The sequence below is a fragment of the Pseudophryne corroboree genome, chromosome 6 (genome assembly GCF_028390025.1).
Source record: "Pseudophryne corroboree isolate aPseCor3 chromosome 6, aPseCor3.hap2, whole genome shotgun sequence".
Lineage (NCBI taxonomy): Eukaryota > Metazoa > Chordata > Amphibia > Anura > Myobatrachidae > Pseudophryne > Pseudophryne corroboree.
In genome coordinates, this window is record NC_086449.1 from 346,798,138 (window position 1) to 346,816,247 (window position 18,110).

The window sequence follows — 18,110 nt, forward strand, 5'->3', positions numbered from 1 at the left end:
GGGACAGGTAAGACTAAGACAGATGCGTCTATGTGGCAGACTACACAAGAGAGAAAAGCTAAAGAGGAGTCTTAGCAGCCCCAGTCCAATAGATCGGCCAGGGGTAGGAAGCAATGGGCTAGCAGAAAGTCAGCTTCCAAGCTTGAACAGAAACCATCAGCCTGAAGAGACGGGCCTCCGCCTGAAGGATTCCAAGGTTGGGGGCCGACTCCTTCATTTTGCACACATTTGGCTACAGTCGACGACAGAAGCTTGGGTGCAGAAGGTGTCATCTCAGGGGTATGGGTTCCCATTCAGGAGGCAGCCTCCTCAAAGATTTTTTTGCACTAGCCCGTCTCGTATAGAGTCAAAGGCCAATGCCCTGCAAGAAGCAGTCCAAAAATGACTGCAGTCAGGTGTGATTGTCCCAGTACCTCCATCACAAAGGGGACAGGGGTTTTACTCCAATCTATTTCTGATCCAGAAGCCAAATGGGTCATTTCGACCAATTCTCAATCTGAAGATGTTAAACAAATACTTTTGGATCCCAAGGTTCCACATGGAGACATTACGCTCCATAATGTTAGCTATGGAAGCGGGAGATTACATGGTATCTCTGGATGTACGGGATGCTTACCTACATGTGCCTATAGCATCAGTGTTATCTCAGGTTTGCCATCCTCCAGGAACATTTTCAGTTCCAAGTCTTGCCCTTCGGGCTAGCAACAGCACCCAGGGTGTTTACCAAGATTATGGTGGTTATGGCATATTATCTCCGCAAGCAAGGAATAAGAATATTCCCTTACCTCGACGACCTGTAAATCCGAGCACATTCGCAGGAGTTACTTCTGAGCCATCTTCAACAGACAATAGTTTGTTTACAGAGACACGGGTGGCTCATAAATTGGGAAAAGTCGTCTCTGAATCCGTCACAGCGGATGGTCCATTTGGGGGCCATATTGGATTCAGACCTACAGAAAGTTCTCTTACCAGAGAAAAAGATAGTCAAGGTGCAGGTCATGACTCAGGAAGCGTTGCACGCCCAGACGATGTCAGTCCATGCAGGAATGCGACTGTTGGGTCTGATGGTATCAACCTTCGACATGGTGGAATATGCGCAATTCCACTCCAGACCATTCCAGCACCTTATTCTGACCAAATGGAACGGAAATCATCAGACGATAAAAAGCAGATGATAAAGTTTCCAGTAAACGTAAAAAGGTCTCTAGCGTGGTGGCTACAGACAGACCATTTAAACAAGGGGAGACCCTTTTGGATAAAAGAATGGCAAGTCCTGACAACAGATGCTAGTCTGCAAGGCTGGGGTGCGGTATTCGGAAGCCTTTGGTTCCAGGGAAAATGGACCGCAAGGGAAAATCGCCTGCCAATAAATCTGTTGGAAATAAGGGCCATTTATATGGCTCTAGTTCAGGCCAAGAACAGTCTGCAAGGAAGACCGGTCCAGATTCGCTCAGACAATGCGACAGCAGTAGCGTACCTCAATCATCAAGGAGGAACCCACAGCAAAAGATTGATGGAGGAAGTAACTCCCATTCTAAGATGGGCAGAACTCCATCTCCCAGCATTGTCATCAGTGTTTGTCCCAGGTTTATTGAACTGGGAAGCGGATTATCTCAGTCGACACACCATTCAGGAAACCGAATGGGCATTACACCCAGAAGTGTTTCAGACAATAGTGAACAGATGGGGTCTACCAGAGATAGACCTCATGGCGTCTCGTCTAAACAACAAAGTTCTGAAGTACGGATCGAGAACAAAGGATCCCAGAGCGGTCCTTGTAGACGCACTGTCAGTAGAATGGAAATTTCATCTGGCGTATCTGTTCCCTCCAATATCTCTGTTACCCAGAGTAGTAAGAAAAATAAAGCAAGCAAAGGGAGCAATAATTCTAATAGCTCCAGCTTGGCCAAGAAGGCATTGGTACACAGATCTTCTGAGGATTTCCGTGGAAGCACCAATACTGCTCCCTCAACGTCCAGATCTGCTAATGCAGGGTCCTTGTTGGCACAGCCATCTGGATCGTCTGTCCTTGACGGCATGGCTGTTGATACCTCTATCTTAGAAGCTAGAGGATTTTCGAAACAAGTAATCCAAACTATGCTTAGAGCAAGAAAGCCTTCATCCGCTCGTGTGTATCATAGAATATTGCAAGCCTATATTCATTGGTGTACTGGAAAAAGTTTGAATCCAAGATCTTTTAAAGTATCCAGGATTTTGGATTTCCTTCAAGCAGGAATGGATAAAGGCTTGAAAGCGGCTTCCTTGAGAGTTCAAGTATCAGCATTAACTGTATGGTTTCAGCGAAAGATTGCTGATTTACAGGATGTACGTACTTTCAGGGAGTTGTACATATTCAACCTCCATTTGTTCCTCCTGCAGCTCCCTGGGATTTTAATTTAGTTCTTTAATTCCCCCAGGGTCCTCCGTTTGAACCACTTAAGAGAGCAGATCTTAAATGGTTATCGGCTACAGTGCTTTTTTTTTTACTGGCAATGGCGTCAGCGAGAAGAGTGTCAGATTTAGGAGCGTTATCGTGTAAGTCTCCTTTCCTAAGTTTTTTTCCAGACAGAGCAGTTCTCAGAACTAGATCTGGTTATCTTCCAAAGGTGGTTTCAAAGTTTCACCTTAACGAAGAGATTGTAGTCCCAGCTTTTCAGGTATCGGGACTTTCTGTGGGAGAAGCGTCGCTGGACGTAGTCCGAGCATTAAGAATCTACGTAGATCGTACTAGTGCCATCAGGAAAACAGATTCTCTCTTCATCCTCTACGGATTTCATAGAAGAGGATGGCCTGCTAGTAAACAGACGCTGGTGAGATGGCTCCGAATGGTAATATCAGAAGCTTATTCTCATGCAGATGTCCCTACTCCGGCTAATGTCTCTGCTCACTCTACACGTAAGGTAGGTCCTTCATGGGCAGCACAACAGGGTGCTTCAGCAGAACAGATTTGTAAGGCAGCCACATGGTCTTCCATAAACACATTCATTAGACATTATGCCTTGGATACTTTTGCCTCTCATGACGCAGACTTCGGGCGAATGGTCCTCCTGTGTAATCAGGAGCGTCCCCACCACTAAAACTGGCTTTGGGAATCCCAATGTTATCCTGTGGACCCAGCCAGAGAAATAGACATTATGGTAAGAACTTACCGTTGATAACGTGATTTCTCTTATGTCCACAGGGGTCCCACCCTGACGCACCTGATTTGAGGATCTTGACAATCACTAAACCTCTTCCTTCTTGCATGGAAGGGTGTGCATGTGTGTTCTTATCGCCTAAATAGGTTTCTACCTGATGCTCCTGCCTAATCGCTGTGGAAAGAACTGATTTGACTCAGTGGGGGGGATTATATGGTGATGCCCCGATGCATCCTGGGAGGCCAGAAAGCTCGTGACCGTGTTAGTGCCATTTCCGCGGTCGCTCAACCATATCCCAATGTTATCCTGTGGACATAAGAGAAATCACGTTATCAACGGTAAGTTCTTACCATAACGTCTATATCACCTTACGAAGGGAGCCCAATGGACAGCCTGGTCAGAGTGAAAAATAAGAAAAGGTAAGCAACAGTACAAGGTGCACAAGTCAGACACTCTACGAGCCAATGCGATGGCAAGGAGAAAGATGGTCTTCCATGTAAGCTAGTGAATGACCAGTGTCCAAAGCCTCAAAGGAGAGTGACTGGGGAGTGATTGGAGAGCCTGAAGAACCAAAGTTCAGCGGAGCCACCACAGGAACAAACTGAAGTTGCACATGAAGGACACCCTGCAAAAAAGTCTGAACATCATGCAACAGAACAATCTGCTGCTGGAATAGTATAGAAAGGGCAGATATATTTTTAACGAGGAAAGGCTTAAGGTCAAATCCAGACCCATCAGCAAGAAAGACCGGAGTCACGAGGGACGGAACGATCTGGGATTGAAGCCTCGAGCCGAACATCAGCCGAAATATGTCCCCCAACTTCGGTGCTAAATCCCGTTAGAAGGTGACTTCTGGGCATAAAGCATGGCACGAATGACAGACTGTGGGAACCCCTTAGCACTCAATCTCTGGATGGATGTCTCAAGAGCCACTCGAACCGTTGAGACGTGCCAAATCTAGATGGAAGCAACGGGCCCTGAGACAGAAGATCTGGCCGCAGAGATAGACACAGCGAAGCGTTGATGGAAAGGCCAGAGGAGTTGCATACCAAGCCGTGCACAGCCACTGTGGAAACACTAGGACCACTGTGTCTCCATCCAACTTCAACTTGCAGAGGACCAGCAGAATCCCTGACATTGGCGGGAAGATGTACATGAGAGGGAAGGTCCACTGAACCTATAGGGCATCCACCAGGAGAGCTCCATGATCCCTGGTGCGCGAGAGGTAACTCGGCAGCTTGTGGCTGTGCTGAGACACCATAATAACTATGTCTGGCAAGCCCCAGCGTAAGGCCAGGAGCTGAAAGATGTCCGGCTGTAAGGCCCATTCGCCCGAATGAATGTCCTGGCAGCACCTTGATCGGTCGATGCTGAAGAAAGGGCTGTGCTAGGCAAAGAGCTCTGTAAACCGTTCTGAGCTCCACAATATAGATGGGTAGCCAGCTCTTTTGCAAAAGTGTATTGACACTCAACGATGACCTAAAAATGTGGGAATTTTGGTCTGTAAGGACCGAAGTTTGTCCATGGAAGGAATACCCACTGGACTTTGGAGTCCAGTAAGGATCCCAAATGTAGCATTGCCCGAGATGGAGTAAAGGTGGATTTTCGCTGGAAGGTGTGGCTTGGCCGAGCATGGAGTAAGGAGCTAGGAGTTAGAGCTCCGTCTATCCTGCTTTCTTTATCCTGATTCCCCCGCTGGTGGCTGCTACTGACCTGGCTCACCCGTTGTGACTCTTAACCCTGCTCATTTTGAGGGGTCTGCGGGACTGTGTTTCTGCCCTGGGAGGCCGCTGGACGGATCGCGGCCTACACCGCTCGGCCTCACTCCTTCCGCCCGGCGCCATCTTGGGAACTAACAGCGGAGGCCGGAGCCGCGCTGGGACAGAGCTCCCTTCACTCGCACCCTCTGCTGTTTTTTGCTGAACCGGAGGTCGGTGTGTGTCCCTGTCTCCTTCCACCTTGCGTCTGGTGGGCTGAATGTCCCTGTGTGGCGGTGATAGTTACGGACGGTGCGGGGGTACATCTGTCTGCACGGACCGTCCCTCCTCACGTCCCCTGCCTCCCTGCACTGCTGGTCGGAGCCTCCCAGTCTACACTACTCTGCCTGCGGGGCTGCCTGCAGCTATCCTGCTCTACCTACACTACTGGTTGACGCTTCCATATCTACACTACTCTCTAGGAGGGTCCACTCGAAAGCCTGCTGTTGATTATACTGCCTGACTACTGTCACTAAAGATTTCCTTTTCCTTGCCTGGGTTCATTCACCTGCATGAGACTCTGGAGGCCTGGGGATTTTACAGCCTGTGGTGAGCACGTATTGTTTGTTCTATATCATTGCTGAGGGAGTCCTCTCTCTGCACCCGTGTTCCACCCGTGTCCCATCATGGTGCGTGGGGGCAGTGCTGCTGCTGCTACCGCTGCTGCTAAGCTTGAAAAATATGCTAGAGGCTTTCAATCCAACTCCCAACCCACCCGGGGTGCTGCTCCCCCATCCCCCCCTTCCCCCTCGGGGTCACCTCCTCGAGAGGACGACACGTCTCAGTCAACGCAGCAAATTCTTTTGGCCATATCCACGTCCGAACACAGAGTCATGGATAAAATCGGCCAAGTACAGGTGGATATCACTTTAATCAGACATGACATGCAAAAGATTCGTGAACGGGTGGGGGAGGCGGAGCACCGTATCTCCGACCTAGAAGACGTCACCAATCCTCTTAAAGATACAGTTTCCAACCTCACAACCCAGATGTCAGCAGTGAAGGCGAAGCTTTCAGATATTGAAGGAAGACTGCGTCGTAATAACGTTCGCTTTGTGGGCCTCCCGGAGAGAGCGGAGGGCTCCTCCCCAGAATCGTTCCTCGAAACATGGCTTCTCCGATTATTTCAACGCGATGACTTTGGTCCTCAGTTTTCTGTGGAGAGGGCCCACCGATTGCCTGCCAGGGCTCCTCCCCCGGGCGCACCTGCACGCACTTTCATAGCCCGTTTTCTACATTACAGGGACCGGGATGCGGTCCTGCGGCTGGCCCGCACACAGGGTCCTTTGAAATTTGACAACCATGATATTTCTGTTTATCCGGACTTTGCCGTAGATGTCCAGAAGTCGCGTACGCAGTTCCTTCAGGTCAAAAGAAAGCTTCGTGACCATCAAATTCAATATGCCATGTTGTTTCCGGCACGTTTAAGGGTGGTGTATGATGGCTCCACACACTTCTTCAATACCCCTCAGGAGGCAGAGGCCTGGCTGGAGCGCAGACCCCGGCCCCCTATCTGAGGACTGTTTCTCCCTCAGAGGTCGCATTGTCTGCTGGGTTTTGTACTCCTCCTATCCATGTAGCGGAGATGATCTTTATTTCTAGGAGCTGAATGCTAGGATATAGACTTTTTGTAGAGGCAATAGTTGTCGCTACTCCCTAGGGTTGTTATAGGTTCTCAGCCTTAGTTTAGTTAGGGTTTTTTTGGGATCCAGGCGTGTCTAGTTTGGGATGGATATGCAGGGAGGGGGGGTTTGGGATGTTCTGGGTTTGTTCTTTTTTTTTGTATATGTATTGCTCCATGTGTCACTGTGCTATTTTTTTTCTTGAACTGTAATGTGTCCATGATTTTTTCTATATATGCCTTCTGGTCTCCGGATGCTCTGCCTGTCTGCTGGCGGGGGGCCGTAGTGATCCCTTTGCTCCTTCCTCCTCTACATTATGGGTTCCTCTCTGTTGCGTGCCTTGCTTGCCTTGGATTTTCCTATTCTCCTGCCTCTCCATATTTGCCCCTTGCTTCTTTTCTCCTTCTGTCCTTTCTCTCTTTTACCCATGGCTGCAGGGGTTGATGGACTCCGCATACTCGGCTGGAATGTGAGGGGCCTGAACGACCGCATAAAGCGGGCTCTGGTTTTATCTCAGGTGAGAAAGTATAGCGCAGATGTCATATGCCTCTCCGAAACGCACTTGGTTGGTACTAGAACCTTGGCTCTCAGGAAGCCATGGGTGGGTCTCTCCTATCATTCCACCTTCTCTGCTAACTTCAGGGGGGTTTCAGTTTTGGTGCGGAAGTCGGTTAATTTCCATTTAGTTCATAGCCAAATTGACCAATATGGCAGGTATGTATTTCTTAGGGCCTATGTTAACCGTACACTTTTGCACATACTTGCTGTTTATGTCCCCCCCCCCCCCTACAATAATGAAGTACTCAGGCAGGCAATGTCGTTTATTGCTACTTCTCCCTCAGCACCGGTCCTTTGCATCGGAGACTTCAATAATGTTTTAGATAAAGTTTTAGATAGGTGGGCTGAACTTCCCCCTTCTCTACCCTCTGCTTCCCCATCCCCCACACCGTTTGCGAGGTTGGTTTCCGAGCTTGGACTCCTGCCACTCGGCCAGCTTTCACTCGTTCTCGAGAATAGATTTGGCCCTCGTCTCCCCTGATCTCACTGCTAGAATACTGGATGTCCAGTACCTTCAGAGGGGAATCTCGGACCACTCACCTTTGCTGGTGGCCCTAGATTCTGTGCCTGTCTGTGGGGCTAAACTGTGGAAATTGAATCCCTTCTGGTTGACCTTGTTGACTGACCACGAGGCCTTGATTAGTGAGTGGAGTGATTTTGGGGTTCATAATGCGTCCTGTTCTGATCAACTGGTTAAGCATGACGCATTTAAAGCTTCACTACGGGGCTCCTTCATACGACAAATAGCTAGTGTCTAGAAATCTAGTAGGGAGGAGGAGGTGCGCCTGGAGCTTGCCTGTTCCCAATCCGAGTCTGTTTACCTTACTACTAGGACCCTTGGTGATCGAGTAAGATGGGATTTGGCCAGGAAAGCCTGGTCTGACCACTTGCTTGATAAATCAAGGCGCAAATTACTTTTCTCCCAGCACACCCTCTATTCACAATCGGACACGGGGGGTAGTTACTTGGCCTTTCTGGATCGGGGGGAGAGAACTGGGGGTTCCATTCAGCAGACCTGTGATACTCAGGGTGAAATGGTATATGCCACTCCTGAAATAGCCCAGGTTTTCCAGTCCTTTTATTCCTCGTTGTATGCCTCTAAAGTCACCTATACCCCCACTCAACTACAGCAATATCTTTCCTACATTGCCCTGCCGCAGTTGTCCCAACAATCTGTAGATATTTTAGATGCTAATATCACTCCAGAGGAGGTTGAGGCTGCTATTGCCTCCTTCCCTAATAAAAAGGCCCCGGGTAGCGACGGTATACCGGTTGAAGTCTATAGACAATATCGTGCATACTTTGTCCCCTATCTTTTGACTCTCTTTAATGCCTTGTTGGAGGTTGCTCGTCTACCTCCCTCTATGTCCGAAGCTATTATTGTGGTGATCCTCAAACCGGGTAAAGACCCTACGGCCCCGGAGTCCTACCGCCCAATCTCATTGCTACCTACTGATGTCAAGATTTGGGCCAAAATTCTGGCACAGACTCAATAGTGGTATCACCTCGATCATTCATGATGATCAGACAGGATTTATGCCAGGCAAGTCCACTCTCCAAAATTTGAGGCGACTGTTTTGTCACCTGCAGATGGGGGACCGGCCCGAGTCGGGGGCTGTGGTGGTTTCCTTGGATGCTGCCAAGGCCTTCGGCTCTGTGGAATGGGAGTATTTGTGGGAAGTCCTTAGACTGTTTGCTTTTGGCCCCAAATTCATACGCTGGGTACAATTACTCTATTCCTCCCCCGTGGCTCGAATATCTGTCAATGGCTATGTGACGTCCCCATTTGCTTTGTCCCGTGGTACTAGACAGGGCTGCCCACTGTCCCCTGCCCTTTTTGCCCTGGCTGTAGAGCCATTGGCATGTTTCATCAGAGCGTTCCCTGATGTTAGGGGCATCACTATTGACGGACATGAGGATGTTATTGCATTATATGCCGATGACATGCTCTTGTTCCTCAGAGACCCTGATGCTTCCCTGACCTCCCTCCTGGGTATTGACGACACATTTGGCCTTTACTCCGGCCTGACCATCAACTGGAATAAATCTAATGTCTTTCCCATATCTGGTATTCTTCCTGACCCGTTGCCAGTTGTGTCCCCCTTGGCCTGGACCCTTCGCTTTCAGTATCTTGGTGTCTGGATCACTCCTAATGTTAAGTCTTTTGTACATCAAAACATTGACCAGGTCACGGTGGATCTGAAGCGACGGATTCATGTATGGAAGAAGCTTCCCCTTACTGTCACGGGTCCCATTAACCTGATCAAGATGGTGATGCAACCAAAATATCTTTATCTATTGCAGCACTCTCCTACCTATATCCCCAAGAAAATTTTCACTAACATTGATAGTGTGCTTTCCTCCTTTGTTTGGGGCGACAAAACGCCTAGGGTTGCCCTGAGAGCTCTGGTTAGGGCTAAATTGGATGGAGGTTTGGGCTTTCCCAATCTCCGGGCCTATTATCTAGCTGCTCAACTTGCACATTTGTCTAATTGGATTCTCAGTAGGGATAGTCCCACGTTTGAGAGATTCTTTGCCGAGTGTGTGGGGTCTCATTTCTCCCCTCTCCAGTTCCTTCTTTCTGCCTCTTCTACTGCTGGTCTCCCTCCTTTACTCCATCAGTCGCTACTTGTGTGGCGTCAAGCTCACTCCTACTATACATGGCAAGGTACAGACTCTGACACGCCACTTTGGTTCAACCCAGGGTATAGGGAGTTGTTGCAGCTCTCACAGGACAACATATGGATTGGGGCGGGCCTTACCACAGTTTCGCAACTGTATGATAACGGTGTTTTCAAACCTTTCACATAACTGAAGGAGGAGCTTGAAATATCCAATAGATCCTTTTATCGCTATCTACAGCTCCGCCATGTGGTGCAGGCACAGTTTGGGACCTCGCCCCCGTCCATTTCTGACTCCCCGATTAAAGATATGGTTAGGAATTTGGGTGCAAGACACCAAGTTTCCATTTTATATGGTAGTCTTAATGCCCACATCTGTCCGAATATATTTGACCAACTTAAACTTAAATGGGAGCAAGACATTGGCTCAATTACAGATGACCAGTGGCTACAGGTGTTGAGCGCACTTAAATATTCTACTCAGTGTGTCAAATACCAGCAGGTTTATTTCTTTCTTCTGCATAGGACGTACAGAACTCCAGTTTCTTTATGTAAAGCAGGTCTACGGCCTGATAGTACCTGCCCCAGATGTGGTGCCCCTGAATCTACCTTTTGGCACATATTATGGCTGTGCCCCACTGTATATGCCTTTTGGGTGGAATACCTCCCGTCTGGCTACAGCTGGAGCACTATTCTCTAACTGATTGAGGCTTAGTATGTGAATTTGCGATGTTGCCGTGACACTTATTATCTTTTTCTATGTGACACTGTGACACAGATGGTATTATTTACTGTATTCTTCCTGTAATTTTTTCTTTGTTTTGTTTGATGTCCTGGTTTTGTTCTGTATTTAATGTTTTTTTTCTTTTCCCTGTGAAAAACTTCAATAAAAAAATTACACAAGTTAAAAAAAAAAAAAGGTGGATTTTCGCTAGCTGATGATCCATCCGTGAGACTGGAATAGGTCTACTGTAAGATGGATATGATCCTTTAGTGTATCCGGTGACTGGGCAAGAAGCAGTAGGTTGTCCAGGTACAGCAGAAGTGTTACTCCCAAACTGCATACGAGAGGAGGCGCTAGTGACTTACTCTGATCGAAACATGGAACTATACATCCTTGATATCCAGGGAGGCCATGAAGTCCCCTGCTTCCTGAGCCTGAATGATAGAGCACAGAGACTATATGCAAAACTTGTGAACCTGGAGATACCTGTTGAAAGACTTCAGGTTAAGGATGGGATGGAAAGAGCCATCCGGCTTCTGAACTAAGAAGAGTGTTGTATAGAAGACCATACCTCTCTGGGTCGGGGGAACTGGGATGGTGACCTTGGAGGCTAGAAAGTAGTGGATGGATTCCCACAGTGCTCCTGCTTTTCCTGGATCTACAGGAAGGCCTGTACAAAAACAAAATTTGTCCGGAGGATGCTCCCAATAGTTCAGGGCGTAGCCTTGAGAAACCACACTTCTTACCATCGCTCATGGTCGCCATCCAAGCATCGGAGAAAAGCAGAAATTGTCCTACCATGCCGGGGTCTTCCTGGTAGGGGCCCCTCCCCTTTAGGCTTGTTGGTCGGCTTGCTGTAACAGGCCTACTTTCCTCTGAACTAGGAGCCCTTGGTAGAAGAACCCTGGAACTTGGAGAAAGGCTGACCCTTGGCCTTACACTGCGGATGAAAGGAACGAAAATCAGAAGTTTACGTCCTGGGGGTTGAGACAGACTGAAGAAAAGCAGTCTATGATATGGCTACCATAGCCACAATCTTGTCCCGCTCAAAAAGAACCTCCCCAGGTAAAGGGAGACCTTCAAGGGCATTTTTAGAGTCGGCACGCCAAGCTTGAAGCCAGAGGGCTCTCCTGGCTACCACAGCAGAAGCAGAGACCTTAGAGGTTAGAATACTTGTGTCAATGGCTGCCTCATCTTGAAAGGATCCTATTTCCTTCATATGTTCCACTATAGACAACTCCTGTCTGCGAACACTAGAATGGAGACAGTGTTCTAGGGAATCTGCCCATCTCTTGAAGGCCTAAGCCACCCGAGCGGATGCAAGGAAAGAAAATTCTCCAGCTTCCTATCCATCGGTTCCTTAAGTGAGGATGTGTTAGGGATAGGAAGTGTAGTAGATTTGACCAGCCGGGCGATGTGAGCAATCACCGGGAGAGCTGGATTCCCATTTGTCCCTATCCGCAGCTGATAGCGGATAAAAAGAAGCAATGCGCTTAGAGACTTGGAAGCGCTTGTTAGGATGAGCCTATGCCCCTGCTAGATGGTCCTCAAGGTAAACAGAAGAACAGAACTCAGCAGCCACCTTCTTCTGACAATAAATTCCTGTGTCAGACTTCCTTGATTAGGGTCTCAACATTAACTTGTGTCAGGAAGTCTCCTGGGATAGAGGAGGTCTCAACATCTGAGGTAATAGAGACATTATCCTTGTAACCCGAAGACACCTTCCGAGTCTGAGTCGTAACCCAAAAGGGTCACAGAGCAATCCCATTTGGCAGGCCTGTGCTTGGATGTGCAGCCCATGTCTAGCATCTGCTGGAGAGATGCAGAAACATTTGCTAGGCCTTGCACCGACTGACTGAAGTACTCCATCCATTGTGGTCCTGCAGCAGGCTGTGAACACCCAGAGCAGAAAGAAGACTGGGGACCTGTCCCACACCTGTGTATAGACCAGTAGGAGGGGAGGGCCCAGGGATTGCGAGCTGGTTAACTAAGTGCAACATTACTGGTGAAACTTTGGAAGCCCATGCCGGTTCCTGGTTGGAAGCTGTGGCAGAAGGAACCTACTGCTGCGTAGCTGTGAAACACTGGACACAGAGATCATTGTGGTCTGGAGCCTAAGGAGAAAGCACTTCAGCACAGGACTTGCAGTCATGCAACACAAGAGTGCCCACCTCACGGGGTGCTTTGCCCTTGGAAGGCGTGTTAATAAAAATCCAAGGATGTCCCACAGTGGTGTACTAGTACAGAGTAGTGCACTAAATGTAAAAGCACCACAAATCTATAAGTAAGTGGGGCTACGAAGCCAAGTGACTAAACAGTGTGACTGCCAATAGACAAATTGGTGTTCACTGTAAAGTAACAATAATCAGCTTGGAGAAAAAAAGAAATAATGAAATGACAACAATAGTACTGTAAATCAGAAATGACAAAGTATAGAGAAAAAAACAAAGTACTCCTATACACTTGCTACAGGCACTTAGAACATTCAATGCAATGAAATAATGGGAAAATAGTGTTCAACAAACCAACACCAACAGGGGAGGAAGGACCTGAGTGTATAACCTAACCAGGAGAGAGTGAGGTATACAGGGAAACAAGGAGCCCGTACTTCTCTCTGAAGAGTTGCTGTGGCTTACACTGCACAAATAAAAATGGCATTTCAGCATCTCTATAAGGGAGGAGAGAGGAGGAGTGACCCTGTGGCAAAATGTCTGCAGTGAGGGAACATGCCAAACGGGGTGGGGGGCCTAAAAGGGAAAGCCTGCCACCCCTGTCTGGCATGGGCCCCAGTGCAATAGCACGTCTAGTGATGGCATGGAGACAACCTGGGCACCCCCACTGCTAGCACTGCTGATGGTTTCCCTCACAGGCAGTGACACCAGTGATGTGCTCGGCTTCCTCACCTGCTCCCCATTGTGTCTGGCTGTGGCTAATGTGCTGTGCTGAGTAGCCTGGCCACGGTCACTGACCCAGTCGCCAGCAGTGAGAGCGACCTATAAGAAACTTACTCACTTCACGCTCAGTCAAGAAATTTAAATAACAGAAAATAAATGTGAGTCTGCTCATTAGCAACCCCAGGAAACGGTGCCATGCTCCTTGCAGCACAAAATGAAACTGGATGTCTGAGGCTGGGGGTGGGGTATAGGGGAGAGGAAGTCTCAGCTGCTGGAAGAAAAAGACTTAACTATTTGGTGCCCACACTCCAAGCTCAAATTACCTATACCCAGCGTATAAAGCTTGTGTCCCCTGTGGATGAACAAGAAATACATTTTCTCTTGAATATGGCTAAAAATATTTACTGTGTAAGGAAATGAATTAGACTGGTCCTACAACACAACATAATGCAGATTTATCAGTGACAATCATGGAAGTACCTGATTATTGGGGCTGAGATTCAATAACCTCCAAGATGAATACATGAGATCAGAGAAATGATAGAGTAGTCGTAGTCTTGCTCTGACTGTGTGGGTGCAGATATCCTTCAGAGAGCTGTATTGTGGTGGGATAACGTCAGGGAGACCCAACTGTAATGGGACTGAAACACCTATAACAGGGAGATATATATATTTAAAAGAGGCAGGTAATCCCATGCCATATATAAGCAAGTCCAATATTCTGTTCAAATTAATATCAGGCATACTGGAAAAAGCTGTCAAAAGATAATCTACTTATGGTTCAAATGCATTAACTCGATGCAGAAAAGTTGGAATTTGTTAAGTCAGTTAGTCCAGATCTCATTTTATACGGTAAAATACATTTGCAAGAAAACTGGATGATTCTTGTATTGGGTCTATGGGGCATAATTACTAATCATTTGACTTCCCCTTTAGGAACCGGGGACGTTCTGTTCATGTGAAGTCCGCTGACCATGCATGCGTACCGCCCAATCCCAGTCATTTCTGTGGAATGTAGACCATAGGCTTCTATAAGATATTGTCATCTTCAGATGGCCAAGCTCCAGAATGCTTAGCACTATAGTGCTTAGTAAAACTGACAGCTATGCAGCTGCAAGGAATCCTAACGGGGCTGCGGCTGCTGTCAGAAATGGAGGGACCTCAGCAGATCTGCTGCAGTCGCTCCTTCATACATTCTGGGGATCCTTAATTTTTGCGGGTACCCCCAAAAACACGTGTTTTCGGTTGAGGCCCCTATGTGTGACTACCTTAAAATACAGATAATTACAATACCAGGTTAAGAGCTGCAGCTAAACAATAATGACAAAAATGGGTATCTACCACTGCGCATACTAGGAGCTACAAAAGGACAACTGTGTACAGATGTTAGCCCAACATACAAATTGGCAATAGTAAGAAAATAGACAACACAGTCGAATATTTTGCGCTCACTGTTACCAAAGTTCACATATACGTTTCATCCAATAGGAAAGTCCCAGTTCAAAATACTCCAAACAACGTGTAGAACTTGCATTTCCCTCTGGGGTTGCCAACTGTTCATAAATATTCCAGAAGGAGGTTCCTCAGTATCATAAACTCGGAAAAATAGACAAAAAACAAAAAGAACGATATAGTGTAGTATATTCAAAACCCTAGTTGAATCATGTAGAAAGAGAGGTATAGGTGATATAAGAGACTCTTCCTCCACCAGTAGTCGCATGAATAAATGATCATACCGTACTCACACCCAGGTGAAGGTCCACACATAAAGGTTTCTTTATGGTTCACTAAAGCCGGTGATCTCTATACACCACTACGTTCTCTACAGATTCCCAAAATAAGTCCAAGAACTCATGGTAACAAAAGAAAGAGAGAGGGTGTACCCAACTGTAACTTGCATATAAAGGTTTCTTTTACTGTGGCATAATTCCTCTTCATATACTTTTTCGGTAATCCCTTTGCGGTTTTTCGTACAAATAATGTATAAGGATAAATAAAGGTCTTGAATGGCAACAGTATAAATCAGCTCTCCAAGGGACGGTAAGAGGCACAGTTTCAACTTGCTGTTCCGGAAATTGTCTCTGGTCAGCTCGGTCAGCAAGGTGACTGCACAGAGGCAAGGAACCAGGACTCAAGAACAGACAGACAGACTGGAAACTGTACAGAGTGCAGCGACCAAGTGACAAGCTCACTAGGTGCAGGAACTAGGGAATATCACCGGCCTGGTGGACCTTACTTCACTTGGGTGTGAGTACGGTACGATAATTTATTCATGAGACTACTGGTGGAGGAAGAGTCTTTTAGATAACCTCTACCTCGCTTTCTACATGATCCAACTCTGGTTTTGAATATACTACACTATATCGTTTCTTTTGGTTTTTGTCTTTTTTCCCCAGAGTATATGATACAGAGGAACTTCTTTCTGGAATATTTATGAACAGTTGGCATACCCAGAGGGAAGTGCAAGTTCTAAACATTCTTTGGAGTATGTGAACAGGGACTTTCCTATCGGATGTAACATATATGTGAACTTTGGTAACAGTGAGCGCAAAATATTCGACTGTGTTGTCTATTTTCTTAGTAAAAGCTGCAGCTGTTGTGGCAAAAGAGAAAGTCAAAGTTACCTGGAGCCCGGGGAGGTACAGGAGTTGCTGTCCATGCTGCACTGTGACATCGTCCTGCTGAGATCTGGCGAATGCTTTTCCCTTGTAATGCTGTGATCAGCGTAGGCTCACGTACATGGTTGGTGTGACCTAGGCCAAGCTGAAAAAAGCGAATAGCAGTATGAACGATATAAAGACTTTGATAATATATAAACTTAAACACTGCAAACATCCCTTTCTCCACCTCTCTGCATAGCAGCAGTGGTGTTTTGAGACTATGGTTTTCTGTGGGCTCTTTTTATTACTGCTCAGAGTATGTTCTGCAGCTTCATATCAAATTGAAATTGTGCACTGCAGCTATCCTCATTCTTCTTATGACTGGGAAGGAGAGTAGGGTGTTTTTTGCCTATTCTAAGTGTCAATCTAAATTGCCTTGTGTCTGGGTTGGAGGGCAAACACCCTATACAAAATCAAGTACTCTCTTGAAGACAGATTATACATCACCAAGGATCTATTTTAGATCCTGCTTAGTTATGCTTTAGGTCAGTAAAGCTGTGGAGAGGAGGCCGGAACAATTGGCTAAGCACCTGGGTGTTAACTAGACTGGCAGACTATAACTGTGAGACCTTCATACATCTCTGTGAAGTGTACACTGATATGAGGTTTCTTGGGATCAGGGATTTGAGCCAGTATGTCATACTCTCTTGGCTTCATACTTAAAAGTCTAAGGGGTATATGCAATTCACGGCGAATCGCGGTAAATTATCGCTGTTTTTAAATTCGACACAATTCGACAGGTGAATTCCGGCAGGTGGCTGCCGGGATTCACCATATTCAATGAAAAACGGATTCGACAGTCCCGCGGGCGAAAAACGTCCGATTTGCCGGATTTTGCCGCGATTTAAAAAAACGGGAAAAAACGTGAAAAACATGAAAAAAAAAATGGCGTGGGGTCCCCCCTCCAAAGCATAACCAGCCTCGGGCTCTTCGAGCTGGTCCTGGTTCCAAAAATGCGGGGGAAAAATTGGGCAGGGATCCCCCGTATTTTTAAAACCAGCACCGGGCTCTGCGCCTGGTGCTGGTGCAAAAAATACGGGGGACAAAAAGAGTAGGGGTCCCCCGTATTTTTTACACCAGCATTGGGCTCCACTAGCTGGACAGATAATGCCACAGCCGGGGGTCACTTTTACGCAGTGCCCTGCGGCCGTGGCATTAAATATCCAACTAGTCACCCCTGGCCGGGGTACCCTGGGGGAGTGGGGACCCCTTCAATCAAGGGGTCCCCCCCCCAGCCACCCAAGGGTGAAGCCCGAGGCTGTCCCCCCCCCCCATCCAATGGCTGCGGATGGGAGGCTGATAGCCTAGAGTAAAATGACAAGAATATTGTTTTTTCCAGTAGTACTAGAAGTCCCAGCAAGCCTCCCCCGCAAGCTGGTACTTGGAGAACCACAAGTACCAGCATGCGGGAGAAAAACGGGCCCGCTGGTACCTGTAGTTCTACTGGAAAAAAAATACCCAAATAAAAACAGGACACAGACACCGTGACAGTAAAACTTTATTTCATACTGCCGACACACACATACTTACCTATGTTCACACGCCGACATCGGTCCTCTTCTCCATGTAGAATCCACGGATACCTGAAAAGAAAAGATCAATATACTCACCTCAGCCAGCGTCCAGAGATAAATCCACGTACTTGGCAAAAAAAGAAAACGGACACACGGACCACCGGACTGAAAGGGGTCCCATACTGACACGAGACCCCTTACCCCGAATGCCGGGACACCACGTGACTCCTGTCACTGAAGTCCCTTCAGCCAATCAGGAAGCGCTACTTCCGTGGCGCTCACCTGATTGGCTGTGCGCTGTCTGTGCTGTGACAGCGCATCGCACAGCTCCGTCCATTATATTCAATGGTGGGAACTTTGCGGCTAGCGGTGAGGTCACCCGCCGGTCAGCGGCTGACCGCGGGTAACCCCCGCAGACGGCAAAGTTCCCACCATTGTAAGTAATGGAGAAAGCTGTGCGATGCGCTGTCACAGCACAGACAGCGCACAGCCAATCAGGTGAGCGCCACGGAAGTAGCGCTTCCTGATTGGCTGAAGGGACTTCAGTGACAGGAGTCACGTGGTGTCCTGGCATTCGGGGTAAGGGGTCTCATGTGTCAGCATGGGACCCCTTTCAGTCCGGT

The 18,110-nt window shown here is 47.6% G+C and overlaps 1 protein-coding gene across 9 annotated transcripts in view; it reads right to left on the reverse strand.

Annotated features, from left to right (window-relative positions):
- HERC1 (HECT and RLD domain containing E3 ubiquitin protein ligase family member 1) overlaps positions 1–18,110 on the reverse strand; it is a 475,564-nt gene that overhangs the window by 15,267 nt on the left and 442,187 nt on the right. For all 9 annotated transcript variants that reach the window (XM_063926542.1, XM_063926546.1, XM_063926547.1 and 6 more), the window contains 2 exons: positions 15,938–16,076; positions 13,794–13,963 (listed from right to left, as the gene is read on the reverse strand). In XM_063926542.1, the coding sequence (XP_063782612.1) occupies positions 13,794–13,963; positions 15,938–16,076 (309 nt within the window). The remainder of the gene's footprint in view (positions 1–13,793; positions 13,964–15,937; positions 16,077–18,110) is intronic.